This window comes from Diadema antillarum, unplaced genomic scaffold (genome assembly GCF_040938485.1).
Source record: "Diadema antillarum isolate AM-2024a unplaced genomic scaffold, OU_Dant_1.0 scf00000183, whole genome shotgun sequence".
Classification (NCBI taxonomy): Eukaryota; Metazoa; Echinodermata; class Echinoidea; order Diadematoida; family Diadematidae; genus Diadema; species Diadema antillarum.
In genome coordinates, this window is record NW_027271072.1 from 2,139,685 (window position 1) to 2,165,145 (window position 25,461).

General features: G+C 42.2%; 2 protein-coding genes and 1 pseudogene across 2 annotated transcripts; 1 reads left to right on the forward strand and 2 right to left on the reverse strand.

Annotated features, from left to right (window-relative positions):
* Positions 1 to 12,316: 12,316 nt before the first annotated feature.
* Positions 12,317 to 13,645, forward strand: LOC139723240 (uncharacterized protein F54H12.2-like). Its single transcript, XM_071634498.1, has one exon. The coding sequence runs from the start codon at positions 12,317 to 12,319 to the stop codon at positions 13,643 to 13,645; it is 1,329 nt and encodes a 442-aa protein (XP_071490599.1).
* Positions 13,646 to 17,849: 4,204 nt separating this feature from the next.
* Positions 17,850 to 19,916, reverse strand: LOC139723241 (uncharacterized). Its single transcript, XM_071634499.1, has one exon. It carries the CDS (start codon positions 19,914 to 19,916, stop codon positions 17,850 to 17,852), a length of 2,067 nt encoding a protein of 688 aa, XP_071490600.1.
* Positions 19,917 to 21,393: 1,477 nt separating this feature from the next.
* Positions 21,394 to 22,772, reverse strand: LOC139723212 (uncharacterized; annotated as a pseudogene).
* Between the last annotated feature and the right edge of the window lie 2,689 nt (positions 22,773 to 25,461).

The window sequence follows — 25,461 nt, forward strand, 5'->3', positions numbered from 1 at the left end:
GTCTATCTATTAATTTTGTCCGTCTGTCTGTCTGTCTATCTGTCTCCCGTCTCCTAGTTATCATGGCCTCGTTTTTTAGTTTTTGTTTTTTTCGTCACTGAGACTGCGGCTAGCCGTTTCTTTCTGTGTCAATTGGTTTGCACTCTATTTAGTCCAGATCCCATTTCGAGGATTATTTACTCGAGAACGGATGCTCACCCAGATTTATTCCCGGGGATTTGTTACATAAACACACACACACACACATACACACACACACACACGTACACATACATACATACATACATACACACGTACACATACATACATACATACATACAATCTATCATGCATTATAGTTCTCTAATACAATCGGGAGTGTCTTGTTTCATTTCTGTCACATGACGCTGATCTTGATGAAACTGTGATTGAGGGGGAATTATTAATTAAAACACATTTTGTTTAGTTGTTTGTTGTTGTTTTTTTGTAGTGAATTATGCTTTTTTAAATATTTCCGTTGGAAAGTCTGGATTGATACATGATATTCCCGATTCATTTTTATGTACTTCCGCAAAACAAAACAGAACAAAACAAAACAGAACAAAAGTAACATCTGCTGTACGCAATCCCAGGAAACGGAGAGGCAAGTATAGCCTACTTTGTCAGTATTTTATTTTCATCACTTTATGGTACGCCTACATCTTCCGTGCTCTTTCGCCCTATTTGTGTTCTGCAGTAGATATGTAATCCTTCCTGTACACAGTTGTCCCAATCATTTACCCCTCCTCCTCGCCATCCCCCTTTTTCTCTCTCCTCCTCCTCCTCTTCGCATCAACGGCGAGATCCGTTAGTCCGTGACGAAAATGATGTAGCAGCGACTCGTGGGTTCTCCATGGAATGTGCCAGGAAAAGGCATTCCCGTACCAGCTCCAATGAAGTCCGAGTTACATTGACACATCAGCTTAACATTCGCAGGTGTGGGAGGGAGGGATGCGGAAAAGGGGGAAAGCCAACGAGGTTAACCGCCTCGCGGAGAGGTCGATGGCGCTATGTATTACACGTACACACTGTCATTACCCCGCCCGTTTGAACTCTGCGATGATGCTGGGGTTGTTGTTTTGGAACTCCGCGAGCCTAGCGCAGCAGCGTCAGTGTGCTCGCGGGCCAGCGCGGATGCCAGCGCGAAGGGGGAAGGGGTGGAATTCCTGGTAAAAGCGTGTCGGGCGGACGCCGCGCCACGCAGACCGCCTGCTGGGGTTGGTCGAATGCTAATAAACATTGACACGTGGTAGGCAGTGGCGCCACGGAGACCGTTCCCCCGTGGAATTACGCCGCTCGCCTTGCCATTCCTACGCACACAGTGCGCCAGAATGCTGCTACTGGCATAAACAACTCTGAATTCTCGACCTATCTTTCTTTCTCTATATACCAACTTCTGTCCGTCCTCGTCTTTACCCATGTTGTTTTCTTCTCACATTTTGATGTCCTCTCCGATCCCCTTTTCATCAACCAGTATTGATGTGTCATTTTTTAGTTCATAACAGCTCATTTAAAAATACGTATTAACGTTCTCCTTGTTCGACTGAGAGTGAACTCTTCCACGACCGTCAACCTCTGCTGGTTCTTCATAAGATTCAAACCTGTCCTTCCCTGCCTGTTTTCTAATCATTTTGTCTTCTTTTTTTACTTTCCTTCATGTAAAAACTCACCAATTAAAGAAATCAACCAAAGATATTCTGTCAGCATGACTCTTTGATGTTGGTCCACATTAATGTGGCTGCGTTAATGTCCGTGGGTATGTGTAGGCCCTGCATGTGTGTGTATTTATGGAATCTTATGATTGAATATAATTTATTGAAGTGTAGGATTGTGATGTGAGCGGGAACCCTAGAACCGCATGGGGGAGGGGGCTAAGGAGAGTATTGTGTGTGTGTGTGTGTGTGTGTGTGTGTGTGTGCACGTGTAAGTTTGTGTATAAGTTTATGATGTAAATAATGATTTTCGGCTCACGTACCAATATTGATTGTTTTTCGTTTGATTAATCATTGTTGATTGTATATTGTTTGCATGCATTCAAGATGAATGTTTTGTTATGTGTATTTATAGAAATCAAATGAATATTATTGGGGGAAAAAAGTATAGATTGGTAGGGGCTGTTTAAACGGTACAGGTGGCACCAAAGGATTTCTGCGTCTAATTTAGTCTATCCAAATCCGGGATCCAAATAGTGTCACTGTTTCACCTTTTGAGCGCATAAAGGTGCTATTCCTGATTTCACAATTCTTAATGCAGTAAATTCATCGTTACTGAAGTTGATATTTGAAAACTTCAGCTGGTCCGTTTGACCGAAGAAATCAATGTTGATATGCATCCACACAGAACTGATAGCTGTGTAATTAAGTAAGTCTAATTCTAACATTTTGGAAGCAGAATGGAAAGGAAAGATGATTAATTATTATGAGAAAATCGTACAAAGTGGCGAAAGAGACATATCGACAGAAGAAGCAAACATGGAGAGAGGGAATAGAAGTATAACGTATATCCATTGTGTTTCTAAAGTGTTTCCATTTCATTGTTCTATATATTTGCTTATCTTTTTTTTTTTTTAGTCAATTCACTCTGAGACACGTACCTTTGGAACGCCATACAGAAACATTGTCAACGGAGAATATGAGGACGATCTCGAAGAAGATATATTACTTTATACAAAAATAGTGAAAGGAATAGGAAAAAGTTTGACATAAAAGGAAAAACCGCCAGTACAAAATGATAACAACGATCATTCTTCGTCTTTTGTTCGAGTCATAAAGTATCGCTAAGAGGCCACTTCGCGCCTGCAATCATGCGAGAATGTTGGGAGCTATTTTTGACCACGAAATCGTGCAAACAAACAAATCTCATGCATGTTCAAAAAGTGAAGAGAAAGAGAGAAGGCGGGGGCGGGGTTGATGACATCTTCCGCTATAAATTTTGTGGTTAGAGCGTGAAATTTTGAAATACATACCCCTGTTGCTTGATGTTTTCCTCTTTTCCATTATCGCCGATTTTTTTTTTTTTTTTTTTTTTTTTTTTTTTTGTGAGAACACTTCTGTGACTGCGGCGGCGACCCGTGTACTCCACACTAACACTTGTTCCACATGTATCACCCTACTTTTCTCCACAGCGAATTACAGAATACATGGAATGTGGGCTGGCAATGTAGGCGACCCGTGAAATAACAGTTGTCCGCTTCGTTCAAGTACTCTGCTCGCACGGAATTTGATGGCGATCGTTAAAGTATGCAGTGTAGATATATAGCCAAAATTGCATTTTCATATTTCTCCCAAAATATAATGATTTATAAGTAATTTTCTAATGCGAATCGCATCTAATAGGTATAGATGTTGCCCTCCCAGTTATTAATTATCATACCCCACCCTCGACGTTTCCATATTAATATAAAAAAACCCAAAAAACAAAACAAAAGAAAACAAAAGAAAACAAAACCCGCACTGACAAACTTAACAAACGGCTCTCTAGACATTTTAATCTAAGGATTTCCTTCAATGCCATCTTTATAGTTTGATTCTCTATACGATGTCCTGGAGTATAGACAAAACTTTTTTCTAAAATTCTCAGATCATTAACGAAACGGCAGTCGTGTATGACATCATTAACAAATGATGCACAGGGCAGAAACTTGGATGTTTAAACCCACGAGCCCCGCGAGGGGTTTTTTAGACTGTTTCCAAAGTTAAACGAGAGCATCCAATTCTCACTGATCCACGAAATAGGCTTGTACATCATTCGTTTTATAAAATGGCCCTGTAAATTCGTGAAATTCAACCTTTTCACCCATCATGCGTCCGGTTCACCTACAACACCATAGAAGGCTTGAGCCATGCATTCGGATTTTACCGGACGCATGGCTCAATGTGGATCAGTAAAATCCAGCGCATGATAATTGACCGATCAGATTGCAGAGATTCTAAAGCCCATTTTATAAAATTGACTTGTTCACACCTATATAGAACTGACCAACCCGAATCATAGGCTGTCCTCAAACTTGGAAAAGATGAGGTTCGAAATACATGCCGCAGTCTATAGTGCTTAGACTCTGAGGCCCAGCACTTTTCTGGATGTTCTCGGTGTTGATACAGATAGTCAGATAGTAAAAGAGTGGTGTTCTTCTTTGCATGTGTGTGTGTGTGTGTTGGGGGTGGGGTGGCGGTTACGAGCTGAGCAGTTTTGAAGCGGATTCTGACACGTGCGACAATATTTTCATGTACCACTGCTATCAGTGAAGTGACCATGTATATACTTCGTAACCCTTTGTATGCTTTGAGTACTGATTTATATAAAAACAACCCAGCAACAACAACAACAACAACAAAAAAAAAAAAAACAACCATAGCGTTGTACGCACGGTCCAAAGTCCCTGGCACAGAAAAGGTGGAGAGCTCATTTTGTTTGACCTCGAACTTCACTGGCCGAAAAGTTCATGTTATTTTCAAATTCGGTCACTGCTCATTTACACCTTCAGGCAAACACACGCACATCTTAAGAAAGAATCTAAAGATTTCAACTTTGAAAAGCGCCAAAAGAAATTTCAAACGCGTTATGAAAGCAACGGATGACATCGTTTTAGAGAACATACAATGAAGGAATAATTGCAATTGAAAGTAATTGATTATCATCAAGCGACCCAAATTGATTCCAATTTTGATATGGGAAGTCAGGATGACATTCTTTTTTTCATCACTACTATTAAAGATTTGGACGTGTAATATGACTTAAGAGAATTCAACATTCTCAATTCATATCTTGCTAAGATTGATATGACAAGAAATATAATCCAAAGACCGAAGCAGCATTTTATTCATGACTGAGAATCGGAAGTACATGAAATCATCATTGTTGTTTGTTTACTTATACAATCATCAGTGATTTTAGCCCCGGCATCAACGAATGCTTCATTCAACTTTGTTGAATCCAGATAGCTTATATGGGATATAACTTTCAGTGTGATGCGAAAGGCGTCAGTCGAATGGTGGACGACGTTGTTGCACATTTGAGCACACGGTGAGTCTTATGTTGACGAGGAGAATAAGGTTATGTGGCTACTGCTCACTGGTGTCGTTTCTACAGTATGTCCCCAAAAAAATTACAACGGGACCCCCCGCAATGATATCTTTAAAAATAATGAATCAATCTAAATACAAATTCAGGGTATGAAACTATAACTCATTGTCCACATCTTACAGAAAACCCCATTTGATTTGCTTCAGTGGTCAAAGAGAAATGAGGAATTTTGTAGAGGATGTCGGGAATCTCTTTTGTCCAAGTTCTGTCTATTATTCACACACTAGAGCATTGAATTGCTAAAATTGGAAAAATTAGACTCATGACATGCTTTACAACAATCTACATTTCTCTGTGACCGCTTAACCAAATTGAATGAGGTTTTCTGCAAAATAGAGCTAAGATGTTATATTCTAAGGCCCCGAAGTAGCACTTAGACAGGTCGATCATTTTGGATGTTATCAATTCGAAAATTTGATTGTAATTTTTGAGGGACATATGCCTATTGCAGTATGTCCCACAAAAATTACAATCAGATTTTCGCATTGATAACATCCAATATGATTATTTTTTTCGATGCTACTTCAGGGTCTTAAAATATAACATCTTAGCTCTATTTTGCAGTAATCCCCATTCGATTTGGTTAAGCAGTCACAGAGAAATGGGGATTGTACTAAAGCATGTCATGAGTCTGACTTTTCCAAGTTTAGCACTTCGATGATTTTGTGTGTGAACAATAGACAGAACTTGGACAAAAGAGATTCCCGACATCCTCTACAAAATTCCTCATTTCTCTTTGACAACTGAAGCAAATCGAATGGGGTTTTCTGTAAGATGTGGGTAATGAGTTATAGTTTCATACCCTGAATTTGTATTTAGATTGATGCAATCTTTTTAAAGATATCATCACGTAGGGCCCCGTTGTAATTTTTTTTTGGGGACATACAGTATAGTACCGAAACCATGAAAGGTTGCAAATCTCGAAAGGCAACTAAGTTAATTTCGTAATTTATCATCTCGACAATGCAGGTGACGGGGTCCGTTCACTTATTCAATACTTATTCCATTTCATTTTGCTCATTTCCCAAATTCTGTACTTAAATACGGACTTCAGGGGGGCGTTTCATGAAGGAACTTGTCGGATAAAATATCTGACAAGTCACTTATATCCGACAAGTTTTGAGAAATTCTTTAGTCTGATTGGCTGATTTCTCTGAACTTGTCGGATATAATTGGCTTGTCGGACATTTTATCCGACAAGTTCCTTCATGAAATGCCCCCCTGATGACACTATGATTTCACGTATCAGGGCAGTTACCCCACCCCCAGGACTTTTATTACCCCCCCCCCAACTAAATGCTGGTTAGTGATAAGGTTGGAGTAAGGATTAGGCTTCGTAGGGTTAGGTTTAAGGTTAGAGTTTGGGTTAGGGTTAGGATTAGGGTTAGGGTCAGGGGAAGGGCCTGGGGTAATTGTCCAGGTGGTAATTGCCCTAGACCCATGATTTCAACATGGGGGGAAAAAAATCGTTCGTCATGGCCGAGTGAATTTTGTTGTTGAAATGAGAACCAAAAGATGATTTGTTGACTTAGCTTTCTAAAGATGACCCTGCAAGAATGTAATTGCCTTGGGCTTTGTTTTGATATAGTTCTAGATATGACTCCTTTTCATATTTGGCGTCTGTCGTTATGCCCTCGTGCTTTGCCGTTATTGTGCAATACGGTTTTTTTAACGTATTTTCATGACGTCATCTTGGGATAAATCTGTAAACTTATGATTGATAAGGGCCTCAGACTTGCAGGATTTTTTTTTCAACCACAATCTTGTCGGTAGGTGGTGCTTTGTAAACATTTTAGCCTAGCAATATAGCAATCCAATGTTTAATCTAATAATGGCGCATTGAAGAGTCTTAATGCTGTTTAATGAAACAAACGTTTAAAAAAGTCATTAGAATGCCAGAAGAGAGTAAAGCCTTTATAGCAAGGCAAGTGTGACTTCCGGCCTATTACTGCATACACCGGAAAAAGCAGAGGCAAGTGTGACTTCCGGCCTATTACTGCATACACCGGAAAAAGCAGAGGCAAGTGTGATATCCGCCATACTGCATACACTGGGAAAAAAGCAAAGGCAAGTGTGATTGCCGGCATACTGCATACAGCAGAGAGCAAAAATTGGGCTAAGTGTGATTTCTGGTATACTGCATACACTGGAAGAGGGGTAATTAGTGCATCTTCCTGTATATGTTTTGGAAGAGGGGTAATTAGCGCATTTTCATGTATATGACGGAAGGGGGTAATTAGCGCATCTTCATGTATATGATGGAAGGTGGGTAATTAGTGCATCCCCGGATGTTTTTCAACCGGAAGTTGTCTATCATCGTTTGTTTGTGGAGGAATAAAAGATACAAAAACAATGAGGGTGAATACCAACAAAATATTAACGAGTAAATGAACGATTCCTTACGGTAAACAATAGAAGAGGTAATTAATGCATCTCCCGGATGTTATGATTCGCAAGTCTGTGTCATTGTCTTAGATAGAAAAAAAAAAAAATGATGATGATGATGCAATGGAACGGGTATACAAGAGAGTGTGTATATGTAAGCGTGCGTGTGTGTGTGTGTGTGTGTGTGTGTGCTTTTCGACCAATGAGAAAACAGAGGATGGAGAAAATGTTGGAATGTTACGTGATTCTGATTGGTGGAGAGGAGGAGGGGGGGGGGTTGGGGGAATGGCGCATGCGTGATTTTAGTGGGAGGAGTTTTGGTGAGTTGGATGGTATAAAGTTCGACGCGTTTGGCCCATTATTTCATCATAGCCACTTGTGCAATTGACTAGTGCTAGCTTACTCCAGCGTTCCTACGAATTGGAAACATGATGGCCACATCATCACCATCTTCGGAATTTGATCTTGCAACCATGTCGACACCACTGAATACACCGTATGTGAGGAGAATTCCTAAGGACGACTTTGTTTCTGCCAGTAGGCCCATCAGCTATAGGCCTAAACGTGTCGCGGAGAGTCCATCACCGCCTACTTCTGTACCAGAGAACTTCTTGGCATTGAAGGTATGTACAATGAATCTCTTATATTATTATCTTTGTGTGTGTCGTTACAAGTATTGATTCTTTATCACTTAGAAAAAAAAAAGAAAAAAAGCATGAAGCGGACAAACTTTAAAAAAAGAAAAAAAAAACAGAAACAAAGGCATGTGGCATATATCATAGATTTGCTTTTTGTTGTAATTACGTTAAATATAATTTCTTTTCAATTCTTTTTTTTTTTATCTTTGATATGTGCAGGATGTAAGCTTCGAGAGTAAAGGCAAGAGGTTAAAGGTGCAGGAAGAGGCAGGGTGTCACTATAGTCATGAAGAGAGTTTGGATTTGTGTGAATTCGAATCGGGTTCAAAACCTTTCCATTTGGGTAAGAATCGTTTTGCGGTGGTTAAAACGTACAGAGGAGTAACGTACGTTGCAATACGTGAATACTACAAAAACAAGGACAGAAAGGACAATAGGATGTTACCCGGTATCAGGGGGATCAATCTAACCGCTGATGAATGGTGGAAATTAAGCAGATCTCTGAAGGGGATCAGCGATGCTGTGCGGGTGAAAGAAATGTCCAAGGAAAATGCTACCCGTTAGGGAGGGGTGTTTTAAGAACAGTTTGGGGGGTGGGGGGGGGGATATGTTTCACAAACACAAGTTCAAAAAACAAAACAAAAACAAAACAAATCTTGACTATTTGACACTCATACCCTGCCGTCTTTATACCACCTCTAGTCTGCCATTTCACAATTGGAGGGAGAGTTGGACAACAAACACCCAACCCCGGATGCCGCAGCACCCAAGGCTAGCACCTGGGCCCCTCTCCGTCGGACGTACCGTCGGCTGACCCGCAACGAACTGGACCCGGTGAGGAAGACCCTCAATTACGACGAGGGTGATGCAGAGCAACAACAACAACAACAGCAGCAGCAGCAGCAGCAAGAAGTTATCGTCATTGAGGATGGGGAAATGGAGGAGGAGGGAGAGCTGCCTATCATCAATGTCGAGGATGGGGAGTTGGATGAACTTGCGCAGAAGGACAAGGAGGATGACATCAGCGCCTCACTCCCCGCTGCTCCCATCTTGATGGCAGTGCGGGCACTGTCGTTTAATATGCACAACCTTGCTGTGGAGAACTGCATAGGGTGTATCATGGAGTACGGAGGTCAGATGGACCACCCGGAGTGCCTGCTGCTACCATGGGAGGAAAAAGTGGACAGATACTTTCAGAGAGCGGTTGACAATATGAAAGAGCAAGATTTCCTCTCTTTCTTCGACGCTGTGTACAAAGTAGAGGAAATGTTCGATGTTGAGCAAGACTTAGCTGTGGGAGAAGCGGTTGAGTTCTTCCACTTCAACATGAAAGAAGACAGAGTAGTAAATCACCTCAAACGGAAACTTTTGGAGCGATAATAACGGACAATTTACCCCCCCCCCCACCCTTGCAATACTTTTATTAGTCTATGTATCTCTGTCACACATTCTACATCGGTGCCTCAAATTTTGAAATGAAATTGTCATTTTTTTTCTTCCGAATGCTACAGAATTGAATTAAATTATGTTGGAGTGAAATGTAAGCTTATACTGTCTGATGTTTATTTTTTTTTTTGCGTAAGAGCATGCGTATTGATAATTTCCGCGGATGTCTGAGGATTGATTAGTGATAGTGATGACGGTTAATGTGAATGCATATATGTATATATATATAATAATAATATATACATATTATATGTTTGTGTGTGTGTGCGTGCGTGATAATGCGTGTGTGTCTGCGTGTGTGTTTGCGTGTGTGTGTTTGCGTGTGTGTGTGTGTGTGTGTGTGTGTGTACATGCGTGTGTGATTATGGATGTTGCGTATAAAATGATGGGGTAAGAGATAGAATATCGTCATTTAGTTTTAAAAAAGTGGTGATAGTGGAGTGGTCAAGTATGGATAAATATTTGAGTAATATTTATGGAGATCCAAACCACGAAGCTGGATTTAGTGGAGCTGAAAAGTTGTACCGATACGTGAAGAAAGAAGGAGTGTACAATTTGACGCGAAGACAGGTGCGAGAGTGGTTGGCCGGTAATGAAACGTACACCCTTCATCGTCCCGTACGCAGAAAATTTGCAAAGAGTCGGGTCATGGCCTATGCTATGGATGAATTATGGCAACTTGATTTGGTGGATATGGCTTCTTTATCGAGATATAACTCGGGGTACAAGTACCTATTGACATGTATCGATGTGTTGTCCAAATATGCGTGGGTCGTTCCACTTAAAGATAAAAAAGGAAAAAGTCTGGTGAAGGCGCTCAAGAAAATACTGGAATCTAAACGAGAGCCAATGTACATCCAGACGGATAAAGGGACGGAATTCACCAACAGGGTTTTTCAGTCATTTTTGAAGAAAAAGGGCATATACTTTTACACGACTCACAATACCACCAAAGCATCAGTGATTGAACGGTTTAACCGCACGTTAAAGGAAAAGATGTACAAGTACTTTACCCATCGTGATACCTCTAAATACATAAACGTGCTACCCAGTTTTGTGAGAGCTTACAATCACTCATTCCACCGATCCATCCAAACCAAACCCATACTCGTGACAAAAGACAATGAAGGGGACGTTTGGAAAACTTTGTACATGAAAAAAAGTCGCGAGAAGACGATTAAGAAACCACGGTATAAAGCGGGAGATCGCGTTCGCATCAGTAGAGCCAAGCAAATTTTTGAGAAAGGGTATCGTCCGAATTGGACGAGAGAGGTATTCAATGTCACGAAGAAAAAGATGCGCGACGTACCCGTGTATAATTTGGAGGATGATCTTGGGGAGAAAGTAACAGGCACATTTTATGAGCCAGAGTTGCAAAGGGTGAAGAAAGACAAAGAGGGTCTATTTAGAGTTGAGAAAATATTAAAGAGTAGAACCCGCAACGGTAAAAAAGAATACTTTGTCAAATTCTTGGGTTACCCACCATCCTTTAACCTTTGGGTAGATAATATTCAAAAGTCATACCACGGGCAGTAACATCCCCATTTCAACCAGCAATCATGGACAGTGAAGACCAAGTTTACATCACCCTACCGAGCAACAGCTCCATGGATTACTTTCCTCACAACACGTTGACCAGTTTTACGACAAAATTGGCAACCCCTCTAGTTTTACGCGGGGAATATGAAGTGGCATTGGTCGATATCATCTATCCACATTCATGGTCAAACGTCAACTTCACAAATAACAAATACAGCATTTCACTGGGGGACCAGGTCATCACGATAGGTCGCATTCCTGAAGGCCATTACAGAGATACGCAGAGCATATGTATGGCATTCAATGAATCTCTGCCACCCAATATGCGAGACAAAGCGCGTTTTAACGTCAATCCAGCAACGCACAAAGTCAGAGCCACGATACAACCCAACAGCGGCGTTTACTTGAGCGAGGGTCTGGGTCAATTGTTTGGGTTTCCGGAAGGAACCCTTTACTCCAGTGAGGAAGCCAAATTTCTTCCCGACATTAATGGTGGATTATTCGCCTTGTACGTTTACACCGACATTATCGAAAACCAGAGAGTAGGGGACATCAGCGCCCCTCTGTTGAGGATTGTAGCGGTGGACCATAAACGAGCTGGAGAGGTCGTCGACCGATCTTACCAAATGCCCCACTACCTCCCTGTGAAGAGTAAATACATCGACACCATACACATAGATATAAGGAGTGACTTTGGGGACAAAGTGCCATTTCAATGCGGGAAGGTGGTCCTGAAATTACATTTTCGTTCTGTACGGAGACATCCATTTAACCTGTGATTTTCACACTGTATTATGGAGTACAGAGGAGGAGGAGGAGGAGGAGGAGGTTTACCCATCTTCCGTGGAACTCAAATGCAAAGGGGCTATGGATTGGGCAGTATGTTAAAAGGGCTTCTCCGATCAGCTATCCCTATTGTAAAATCAGGGGGGAAATTGCTGGGGAAGAAAGCATTGCAGACAGGGGTAAATGTAATGCGTGACGTCGCGAATGGACAGACAATCGCATCCGCCACCACATCCAACCTAAAAAAGTTGGGTCGGGATTTGGCTTCCAAGACGACGGGCGGCCGGGTGAAAAAAAGGGGTAAAAGGAAGCGTCCCAAGAAAAAGACTGTCAGTTCGCTGCCAGCTAAGAGAAGGAGAAGAACTTCAGACATCTTTGACCGCTAGATCTCCCTCCCCATCTTACCACCCAACTTATAAAAGATGGAGAGAATACATCACATGTCGTGTGAATGCTCAAAGTCAGAAATTGACTTATTCAGCATCCCACCGACCCAGACGACGGTGGAGAAGGGGAAATGGGTGCAATTTTTCCCCCTAACAAACATATCAGATGCAACGCCAATCCAGTTCCATCTCCAAGGGTCGACGGAGGAATACACTGACCTCTCACAAAGTTTACTCCATGTACAGGCAAAAGTAGTCAATGGTGATGGCACCCCTTTGGCTCAAGATGCTCAAGTTGGGCCTACCAACATGTTCTTGCACTCCCTGTTTAGCGACGTGGACTTGACGCTGAACGACAGACTCGTCACGCCGTCAACCAACACTTACGCTTACAGAGCTGCCCTTGAAACGCTGCTTACCTACGGGCCCGAAGCCAAAGAATCTCAGCTCACCTCCGCTCTCTTTTACAAAGACACGCCCGGTCAGATGGATGATGGGAACCCCCTGCGCACGGATGGTGGTAACCAGGGTCTGAAGGAAAGGCATCGTTTTATACAAGAAAGCAAGACCGTGGACATGGTGGGTGTCCTCCATCTGGACATGGTCTTTCAAGACAGGCTGCTCCTCGGTGGTGTGGACATTAAACTTAAACTCAATCGCAACAAAAACAGCTTCAGTCTCATGTCAGCCGCCGAGAATGCCAATTACAAAGTTCTCATCACCAGTGCATCGCTGCATGTGAGACGAGTAAAACTAAGCCCCGAGGCAGCCCTCCTCCATGCCAAGACATTGGAAACGCAAACGGCCAAATACCCCATCCGACGTGCTGAGGTCAAAACATTTTCGATACCAAGAGGGAACTTGTCTTTCACCAGAGAAAGCCTCATACTTGGGCAGCTGCCAAAACGACTGGTGATTGGCTGCGTCAGTAACACGGCTTTCAACGGGGACTACACCAAAAATCCTTTCAACTTTCATCATTACGATCTGAACTTTCTGGCCTTGTACGCGGACTCGGAGCAAATACCTTGGAAACCTATCCGTCCAAACTTTTCGGGACGTGACTCAAACTACATCCTGGCATACCAGACACTCTTTTCGGGCATCAATTCCATGTTCCAAGACAAGGGAAATCAAATTACCCGCACCGATTACAACAAGGGTTACACGCTGTATGCGTTTGACATGACACCGGATCTTTCTACGGGAGATTGCTTCAACTTGCGTAAACATGGCAACGTCCGACTAGAGATGCAATTTGCTACAGCACTACCGGAAACTGTAAATGTAATGGTCTATGCAGAATACGAAAGCGTGATAGAAATAGACAGAAACCGCAACGTGATCGTAGATTTTGGAGGTTGAGACAGGGGGGGAGTGAAAACAAGGGGTACATTGGTATTCGTTGTTTGTTTGTTTGTATTTTTTTTTTCTAAAGTGTATACCATGGACACCCAGCAATTGCAATACATAGGGATGTTGGATCCAGCATTAAGCTGCGTCTTTGTAGGCGTTTTCCCCATCCAATCGTTTACCCTCGGTCGTGGAAACTTACCCCGCTGCATTGATCGCCAATGTAGATACGCATGACCAAGATGGAAGCCACTGGGTTGCCATCTATTTTACCAAAACCAAAATGGGAGAATTCTTCGATTCATACGGGAGACATCCATCTATGTGTTCTCCTCATTTCGAACCTTTTTTAAACAGGTTTTCCAAAGAGTGGACTTATAACCAAAGGTCCCTGCAGTCATTTTGGTCAGCTGTGTGTGGGCAATATAGTCTGAATTATTTGTTGCGTAGGGTCAGAGGAAATAGCATGGCCAGTATCGTATCTACATTCAATCAAAGTCGTGCTCAAAATGACAGAAAAGTTCACGCATCCATCCAAAGACTCTACCCTCGAAACAATCCACCCATTCACGATACAAATTTCATTCTTAATCAAATATCGAAATCTTTGAACGATTGTGCATGAAATGTAATGTTTGTTTGCATGAAAAAAAAATGTGAATGCATGAAATGTAGTTGATAGACGATGTATCGTAGTTTCTCGTAACTTAAAGAAAAAAAATATGTGAGACTTCTTTGTAATTTACTTCGAAAACAAGTGTGCAAGGTGGAAAATGTTTTTTTTTTTTTTTGGTTTGTTTGTTTGTTTTGGCCTCCTGATCATGCGTACGTATTTTTCTCGTTTTAGTACTTTATGTACATGTATAAAGTGTTTAAGCGTGTGTCTTGACAATCCACACACACACACACACACACACACAGACACACAGTCACATGCATGTATAGAGAAATAACGCAGTCTGAAGAGATAGAAAAAGAAGTCGTTCTTATCGTGTATACATCGATGTCGTATTTATTGTATCGATATACATTTCAATAAAGTTTCTCGGTTACATCGTGAAAAAAATATTTACATTCGTCTTTTGTCTTCTTTTGTTAACAGTTGTTGAGAGATTCTGGTATTACCATGGGGGGGGGGGTATATACAATAATGGATAATGGATGCATTTTCCAGTTACACCAGTAGAGAGAATCATTTCATAAACATACACATATGCTGAAACGTACAATTACAGACTGTTTCATTACGTTAAACTTCACAAACACAGAGAAGAATCCAAGAGATACTCGAGATATACTCGACAGTACAACGCGTAGACGTACATTTTTTCTTTCTTAAAAAGAAACAAAAAAAACATTTCAACGCATGAAAACAGATGTACATGGATATGCGCGTTAATCATAATGATATCGTTGAAAAGAACAAAATGTAGCAAAAATACAAACAGTGTGACAATATGCATAGCCAAACGTTTCCATATCATTCACATACGCTTAGACCCGTACACAATCGGTCAAACGATATATGCATCGCAAAAACTTGTTGGTATCAATCACATATATACCTAAACCAACATTTTCTTCTTTTTTTTTTCAATCGTACAGAAGAATGTGGTAGCGATCTACATAAAAGAACAAAGAAGATAGAGATAATGCAAGTATTGTTTTGTTGTTCTGAACAATTTCCATATGTTTGCGTACTCATCTCACAAAATTTGTCTAAAAGGTTTCCCATCTCAAAGAAGATTTCTTTGACTTTTTTGAGGGTGGGCGTAGAGGCGTTTTAGACCTCGTGGTAATGATGGGTGGTGTCTGAGGTAACACTTTGGGGGAATTCGCCGCTCTTGCACCCTTCAGTTTAATCTGCTGCAAGATTTCACGGCGTTCCTTATTCATGATCAAAGATTCAGGAACATTGGCATCTCGCAGAACGTGTAAAAAGTATTGCCAACCCGTAGGCTTGGCCACTTTGCGATCTTTCAACACGTCATACATCAAATCGATCACATTAGAACCTCCGATAACTCTACCATTGAAAATTAATTCACCTCGTGTGTTCCAACTCCATAAAGCATCTTCCGACTTCTTTAAAACATGATCCATCAACAAATTAGCCTTGTTTTTCAATGTCACGGGTAACATCTTTAAAATCTGCTCCCTCACGGAGGTTGTCTTCTCCCTGTCACTCTTTGGGAGTGCATCTTGAACATCATTTTCTGGAGAGGGCTGTTCACTGACTTTAAGGTGAATAGGCGTAGGTCTCGCCTCATGTTCCCGCAATTGAAGATACTTTTGCAAAGCTTCGTGATACAGTACCACTTTATCTTTGTCCGATAAGTCATCTGACTCTAAAATAGATTGAATACTCTGGTCCAATTTGGATAATACCCTACGTGCTGGCTGAGCACTTCCCACAGATGCCTGAACTGCGCGTGCCAATTCTTCGGGTACCAATGTCAATTTCTTTGTGTGCTCCATCTATCTAACCCCCGTCAACAGCCTCAAGATTGGACCAAGTATCGCGCCTAAAAATCCACCCTTTTGTAAAAAGGTATCTCTCCTTGTTTTATGACTGCTCCGTTTATTGGCAGCTTGACGTATATGTTTCTTATACCGCGATAAAGTCTTCTTTTGAGATGCCGTTAGAGGTACATTGCCTTTTAAAGTATTGGCGCAGCATTCTGATAGGCAAGTAATTAAGGACTTGTTAGCGTGCTGCAAAAAAGCTTTCCTCTGCCGAGGAGTGCACTTGGCCAGGACACGCAGTTCAGGCAAATGGGTCTTCACCCTTTGAGTCATGGTGATAGAATGAATACAGAGATGAAATCACATCTTACCTTATACTTTTTGGTACGTATACCGTGGTAAACTCATTTGGAAATACATTTGTTCGTAACCTGTGAGATTCTGGGGTGTTGGCTTTTAAATCAACCAACAAATAACCGTAAGGATTTTTAGTAGCGTCATAGTAGGCCTCTTGTACATATTTAGATTGACCCGGATAGAGTTGACGCCCCAAGTGCGTAATCTGCGATTTGTCTCTGGGATTTTTGTAAATGACCAAATACTGAGCATTTAAACTGATGGTACGTGTCTCCTTACCCCCGTGAAAAAGGTTTTGAACGATAAATATGACAGACAAATTGCGATGATGCGAACCCCGTGTAAACAGACTTGTCATGTTAGCGTCTTTGGTACATTCAGCCATCAAATCATCGACGACGATCAAGTTACGTACATTTGGATCGATGAGACTTTCGAAATTGCTCGGAAATCCATCGATGAATTCAATGCCTGGTATTTCGTTTAACATTTCTGTATAAGCACGTTGATAAACCCCGTAACACCAAATTATTTTCTGCGGTGGGTTTTCAATCATATCTTGATTGAATTTCAACAGCTTCCGCACAAATACAGTTTTGCCGCTCCCTGTAGGGCCTGCCACTATGCAGGTGAACGGATGCACAAATTTGATGGTCATGGTAACAGTCGTTGACAAACCGCCCACCCTCCTCGCAAGACCTTACCAACTACAAATGAAATGAATGTGGACTGTAAGGGGTTGATGTAGATGATGGCACGAGCGAGACACAGCGTGGTTCGACCAATCCACTCCATGAATTCCCTGCACATACGTACAGTATGGTTATAATAGATAGAGCAGAGGTGTAACCCTCTCCTGCGATTTATACACCACCCCATCTTACGGTGCAGTTGATGCAAACGTCTTTCGCTGGGTCAAACCCTCTGGCGCTGCAGACGTTGCGATCAAAGGAAAGTCAGTTGGTATCGAGACGAGCAATTGTTCCGTTAAATAGATGACCAATGCGACATTGGCTGTGCACAAAATGAATGAATGAATGAATGATAGATGTTCTAAACCAAATTAGCTAAGCACTACTCCACAGTCAACGTGCTTCTCGCTCGACTGTTGTTGATAAAACTGACACAATGCCCGATTACCCGGGGAATAAATAACCTCCCCCGAAACAAAACAACAACAACAAGAAAGATTGGAGGGGACTGAACGATAACGTTAGTAAAACAAAAACTCTTATCCCACATATCCGTATGGAACGGTAAAGAAATCTGGTCGGATAATGCGCTTGTCATACACGACTCTATAGTCTTTAGAACCGACACGAGTTTCAATTCGCTGTTTCTTACATTCCCTCGTAATTTGATGGGATTGGTGACGGTGATTTTTTCCGACTTGTCAGATCCTACGTTTTTTCACCATCTGTTTCATCGTGTCAAAGTTCAACAACTGAGAATTACTGTAGTTCAACGTAATTCCTTTCACTTTGCACGATGTCTTTCCATTATCGAGCTTGTACGCGTAGTTCTTCGGTCCACCGGATATGAAGGTAGTAATGTACCTTCCATCCAATTCATCGGTGAGATCTCCCAAGAAATCTCCGAGTGGCGGACACCAGTCTTGGGGTTGGTATGCTCGCTCGATGTAAATAACACTGTCTGTGTCGTAGTACAATACACGTTCCCCCAAACGATCCAAAACATTGTACAGCTTCAACCGTGCTTGGGCCGTCGTGAAAGCCGCAAGCACCACGTTGGACCGAGGACTCTGCTGTTCAAACTCATCCCTCTTGACTGAGCGAACTTCTACAACTTCATCGTTTACAAAGTTTAGATCGACCACTCTGATCTCATCCGAGATCAAAAGCTTATAGAGCTCAGCGGGGTCAGAAATCACCCTGATATCTGTCAGATTACTTCTCATTCCAAATCGTCCCCAAAACGAATTTAGCATCAGCTTACTTAGAGATCGTAGCCCCTTATTCTTCACAATCTTGTCTCGATCTAACTCAAAGCCCTCTCTGTCTCGATAATCACTGAGATACTTTTCGCGATCATTTTCAGTCTTGCACCAATCAGGCCAACCTGAGGCTTCCTGCTTTATCTTGAGGAACGTATTTATGTAGGAGGTAAACAAGCCATCGTACTTGCGAAGGTTGTTAAAATCTATTGGCATGTTTGGGATGTGCTGAGCCTTCTCAGGAAAGTGCCAGACGGACTCAATTTCAACCACCCTGTACCCCTTTTGCACAGCCTTCTCAACCTCTAAGGTAACCCACGTGCTGCGAATCACCCGCTCCTCCTCACTGTGCCTACAAGGCATCTGCTCGGCACGTTCGGCGCAAGCGTAGCAGAGTGGAAAGAGCAACTTACCATTGACCTTGCATGGTAGAACGGGATGCAGCAGGTCTTGGGGAGGCAACACTTTGCATCTTACAAGGCCGTAATATTGGGACACATCTTTGAAATTGTGGGTAATGATCTGGGGATGACCCAATGGGTAAGAACCATATTTATTGATGCTGGGGTACAGAGAGGTGAAATCCACGTATTTGATTTTCTCACCCATCTGACACTCGTAAAACAGACAGCTGGCATTGGTGCGACCGCCGTAAAAGGCATCTCGAGGATTCAGGGGGGTGGGATTGGGGAAGGTTTGTTTAATGCGTTGAGGAATGGACCCTTCAACTTTTGCCCACTCACACTCCCACATTGTGACGTACTTCCAATCCTTGAGTATGTTTTGTACGTACCTTTTCTTTTCGAGCGTGTCCAGGTACAGCTCTCCCATCGTCTTCTTGATGCCTGGCCTGATACTGTTTGTGTTGAAGGCATAGCAATTGGGGCATCCATGCCAGTAGCACCCATTGAATTCATACACCGTTTTATTTTCCTGGCAATAGCCATCCAAATAGTACTTACCCACTTTCACTTCACCTTGATTCCTAGCGTGCTGAATGTAGACACCATTCTGTTCCGCGACATGTGCCAACCAGCGCAATGCTTTGTTAGACTGAATGTCTTTGGGGGTGTATCCTAGAGGTGGAATAATACCGATGGTTTTTTCTCGAAGGAAATTCCTCCGAAAAACGAGATGACAGGCAGCGGCGATAGTGATGCAATTGGAGAATGGATCGACACCCCTATCCCCCGGGAAAGCTCTCGTTATCTCTCGAAACAAGTTTCTAAATTTTAGACAACATCGCCTCAAGATATCAACGTCACTCACGCAATAGGCATGGATTTCCTCCTCCATCACAAACTGTCTACCCAAAGCAACCTCCTTCTCATACCATTGAAGAAATTCTTCCCTCTTTTTCGGTGACATACCGGATGGATGGTAGTACTTCGCATCCGGCATGGGTCCTCGATATTGGGCATTGGCTGTTGTATTGAAGAAGTGTGGGAAAAATCCCTTCTTCAATTCTTCTACGCCAAACGTGGCTGGTAAAGCGGAAAGAGGCATGGCTAGAAAGTTCAAAGAGTCGATAAATTTGACACGATTGAAAGAAACATCCATACTCATAATTTTCCCTCCGGCAAGGACAAGCTTTGGGATGATGCAATTCCTATACAAGTAGTCTTGAATAAAAACGCCATCATAGCCCTTGAAATTATGAGCGATAAAGAGAGTTCGAGAATTCTTTTTGGATCCAAAAATCCACTTACAGAATTCATCGCCCGTATCTGGTCCTTTAAAAACCACTTGCTTTTCTTCAAACTTTCCACAGTATTTACACTCTTCTTCAAATGGCTTTTGCGCACAAGCAGTACACGCCCTTTGTGCCACGCAGTAGTTGGGCACGTGCTTACCCGTTTCCTGGGTGCACTCAAAATCGAAAAACACATATTTCTTGAGATTTCTTTGACCCTTGTATTTGTTGCCATCATCATCATCATTATCCACATATATTACCTCCCTTCTAGTCTTCTTCTTTTTTTTCTTCTTTCCCCTCTCTTTACCCCTTCTCTCACCCTTCCCACCTTCCATAGTTTCCTCCATTACCTCTTCTTCCTCCTCCTCTTCCTCCTCCCCATCATCATCATCATCCTCATCCTCATTATCAGACGGCTTATCCCGCGTTGAGTACTGGTACTCCGTTTGCATATAGCATTTATGTCCAGGATCAACAAACATGACGCATAATTTGCAAAACATTTGGCCACAAATGTGCTGGGTTTTGTGCTTCTTGAGTAGTTCTGTGCTACACAATGTCTGACACTCTACACATTGAAAATACATTTCACATACCCCATTTTGCTTGTGACTTATCAAACACTGTTGATTCTTGAAGTTACGATCACAGTCGGTGCATCGTTCGTATGAATCAGATTCATTGGTGACTGGGCAATTTTTTCCTCGGCAGAGTTTGCAAGCGTGGATGCACTTGTGTTCGAGTCTGCCATCATATCCTTTCAAACACTTTTCGCAAAAGTAGGATTTATTGTAGAAAGCGCTCATTGATGTAATGAGGTCAAAATGATTGTCATGGACGTAGAGGTAGATGGTATGTTGCCTATCTTCAGGACCCGTATATGTGACAAAATTCAAGTGTTCCCTGGAAACAAGCACCACTCTGTAATTTGCCATGCGTGGCGTATTCTCAAAGAGTTTTATCTCTTCGATACCACATCTGGTGTTGACGGGAATCCCAGCCTGCTTGTACAGGTCAATGGCATATTCCCTCTGTTCTTTGTACCCCTGTCTAATAGAGTTCCAATTTGGGTGCTTTTCGATACGAGCAATCCCCGTCACTATGGCCCTAGGGCAGCACATGTTGTCTGCATTTTTCATCCTAATAATACATCTCTTCCTAAACAACATGTCGTCGATCGATAAACACCTCACCGACGACCCACAACCATTAGGCATTGCCATGTGTATGATGTTAAACGAGACATTTTCATCTAGAGTTACCTCTTCATTTGACTGAATGGTATTCTCAAGTTTTGTTGCAAAAGCCTCGTGGTTCAACTGATCCCTCCTTACGAATGGCATGCTTACGGGTCTATCTAACTGTGGCGTATTAAATACAAGTCTGACAAAATCCCTGTCGTTCACCCCTTGAACCATCTCTTCAATAATATTCTCAAACATCTCATTCACTCGTGGCATCATATTAATTATGGGAACACTATTCTCTATGGGTTGAAATGACACTGTATAATCAGTAACATTGGCATTGTACTTGCGTACATGTTTCTGGCTCACTTTGGTGATGTGATGGGTAGGCAGAGGGGCACCTCTCGCAGGGATAGCATCTGCAGCACGCTTCTTGGAAGCTACGGTGGAAGACCCACCAACGTGCACAGAGGAGGAGGAGGAGGGTCCGGCCACTGCCGCTGCCGGTGGTTGGCCTCGGGAGGGTCCGGCCACTACCGCTGCCGGTGGTTGGTCGCGGGAGGGTCCAGCTACTGCCGCTACTGATGGTTGACCCCGGGAAGGTCCTGCCACTGCTGTTGGTGATTGGCAGCGGGAGGGACGGACTTCTACAGCTGCATAATTCTGATATCCATGCTGTCGTTGCTCTTCATGATTTTCCAAAAGCATTTCCAGCAAATGCTCATCTGGAATACCTGCGAATATGATTACACACACATACATACACTTAAAGCTGCATATAGATGAATACAGACCCATGTTCCCTCCATTAGATTTCCTTCATACAAAAAAAAAACAGAAAAAAAAGAAAGAAAAAAAGAAAGAAAACAAATGCAAAGTGTGTATTTTGTAACTTACCATCATCATCAAAGTCTGGAGCAACTTCCTCGTTTGAACAACCATGCTGCAGCTTTGTTATTGGAGGAATGTGAGGCTGTGGTTCTGGCTGATTTTCAACGTCCACACGCACCTCCAGCAAATGCTCATCGGGGATGCCTGAGGATATAACAAAATCAAAGTTAATAACTTTTAAGCATTGCAAATGCACTATACGAAAGGTTTAATATATGTATATATATTTCGTTTTAGTGGTGGACTAATGTTTGAACCAAATTGCTTTTTTTTCCAGATGGTGATTTATATATTTATATATATATATATATATATAGTCATACAAATATCTATTTCATAGTGCAATAATATGTACATGTCCTAATACTTTAGAGAGAAGCAAACAAACAAACAAAACAAAAACCAAAGTGAAAATAAACACTTACCATCTTCAAAGTCCGGCAAACTTAAAAAGTACGCTGTTCTGGAAAATACCAATGCATGCTGCTCTGGTTCAAGGTCCTCGTAAAGTTCCTCTCGGAGATTCGACACATCTTCCAAACATGTACACGCTTGAAGCTTTTGTATCAATTCACACATAGAAATCATGATGAAGTCCAAATAATTGTCAAACAAACATGTTGATTCAAGGACAGCTTGCTTGTAATATCATGCTTGTCCCGCCATGCCCTTTTATCCTACCTTTTTTCCTCTACCCCCATCACCCCTGCTCATATTCTCATTGGTCGAAATACACACATCCTCTACCCCCCCCCCCCATCCTATCCCCTCCACCAATCAAAACCACGTAACATTCCGACATTTTGTCCTTGCGCTTTTCTCATTGGTCAAAAAGTACAGGCTAAAACAATGCTCAAACACACACACACACACGCACACGCACACGCTTACATATACACACTCTCTTGTATACCTCATGTTTTGTTTTGTTTTTTCTATCTAAGACAATGACACAGACTTGCGAATCATAACATCCGGGAGATTCATTAATTACCTCTTCCATTGTTTTTTGCTGAAAGGAATCGTTCATTTACACATTCATATTTTGTTGGTATTCACTCTCATTGTTTTCTTTTTTCTTTCACTCCTCCACAAACAAACTCTTGAAGATGCGCTAATTACCCCCCTTCCATCATATACAACAGTGTACATGAAGATGCGCTAATTACCCCCTCTTCCAAAACATATACAGGAAGATGCACTAATTACCCCTCTTCCAGTGTATGCAGTATACCAGAAATCACACTTAGCCCAATTTTTGCTCTCTGCTGTATGCAGTATGGCGGATATCACACTTGCCTCTGCTTTTTTCCGGTGTATGCAGTAATAGGCCGGAAGTCACACTTGCCTCTGCTTTTTCCGGTGTATGCAGTAATAGGCCGGAAGTCACACTTGCCTTGCTATAAAGGCTTTACTCTCTTCTTCCCTCTTCGAACACGTGATGGTGGCTGTAGCCAGATCGTCTTTGAGCTCTTTGAACTTGACTTAGGTGCAACATTATACATGTACGCTAAAAGAACATAGTACAATGTACAACAAGTAGTACCCTTACCTTTATTCTGTCTCACTTATGTAAGTTTTCAGACGTCTTTTTCTTCTTTCCATCCATTTCCCCCTATATTTTTTCATCTCGGAGGGAAAGGGTTCATGGGCCCAGAGCCATCATAGATGCATTAGCGTTTTCTTTCAGGTCGTTCCAAGGGGCATTCCTCCCGTAGTCGAGTTGTTTGTTCAACTAAACCAGACTGGGCAGGTTCAATCCTGGGACTAGCCTCCGTGATCCTTTCCGGCACCAGCGGATCTCTTCAAACCGCTCTCCCCGGGCCACTCGGCATGCTTCGCGTTTGGCGTACCACCGCGGTAGCAGAAAGCCTATCTGTCGTCGCATTAGCACCATTGCTTTCTTCTACTCTTGCTTCCTTTTTTTTTCCCAGTACATAATCGCATTTCTTTGGTCTTTTTTGCTTTGGGAGAGAAATAAGAAAAATTAGGGCAGAGATTTGCCTTCAGTGACTTTCAAAGCCATAATCATTTTCTTGAATCCGCTGTGTTGTTTTGTTTGATGATGTTGCTCCTTTATTGACCCTGTTGCAGTAAATGTTAAGGCACAGCGGTGTATACATACAAATGTGACTTATACAAAGACGGCTCAAAGTTATGAAAGAGCAATGCACGATGTCTCCACCAATGTGACAAACCTCCAACTGCATGCTCTCCAAATTTCTTTATCCAGGAATTTTGATTTCTTCCTCTTCGTATTCCCCCGTTGCACCTTTGTTTATTCCAACAACAGGTTTAGTCGGGATTTGTCGACATGATTGCGACCTCCCAACGGCTAGGTATGATGGGTACAAATCCTTTGGCGCGATGGGAATGCTTATACAAGACATTTATCGCTTCATCAGGGTCCATTGGCGAAGTATGAGATATGCAGATAACGGTCAAATATTTCTAACGTTTTACACCTCTTAATATCATTTGATGAAAATGTTGATTAGCACGATGAAAATGTGTACATGATGTTCACTATTTTTAATGATATGCTTGTAGTGCTATTGGCTTTGTTTGTTTGCATTCGTTCTGCTTCTCAAGGGGCGCTGTGGCATAGTGGATAAGACTCCCGACTCCTAATCGGAGGACCCGAGTTCGATTCCCGCCCAGTGTTTACGTCCTTGGACAAGATGTTTTTACCCACAATGTCCCTCTTGACCCAGGTGTATAAATGGGTACCTGGCGAGGTTGGGGTAATAATCATGGCAGGGCCCTCAGGTAGAGCAGTGGCAACACTGAAGAGGCTACCCTCGATAAATAAGACCTTATTATTATTATTATTATTATTATGTCAAAGCAAAATTAGGATCAAGTCGTTGTGAAGAGTTACACAAAGCAAAACTAAATATGCAAGAAAAAGAAAAAAAGCAACTGTGCACACATCATGTCATAACTCCACACTCCACTTGTTAATCGTCTTTTGCCTATTGGCTATATAAGACGAATAACCCCATTGGATCCAACCAGTCCTCATACACCATGCCTGGCCAATACAGGAACTTTTGTGCAATCGTCATCCATACAAAGCAAATAACAACACACGTAGATGTAGTATCTATCAGGGGCGGATCCAGGAATTCTGTAAAGCAAAAAGGGGGGGGGGCGCAACTATATTTCTGGTGCCACTTCCGGTTTCATTTCTTTTTTTTTTTCATTTATTTCTTTTGTTTTTAACGAAAAATAAAGGGGGGCGTGCGCCGGTTGCGCCCCCCTCTGGATCCGCCAC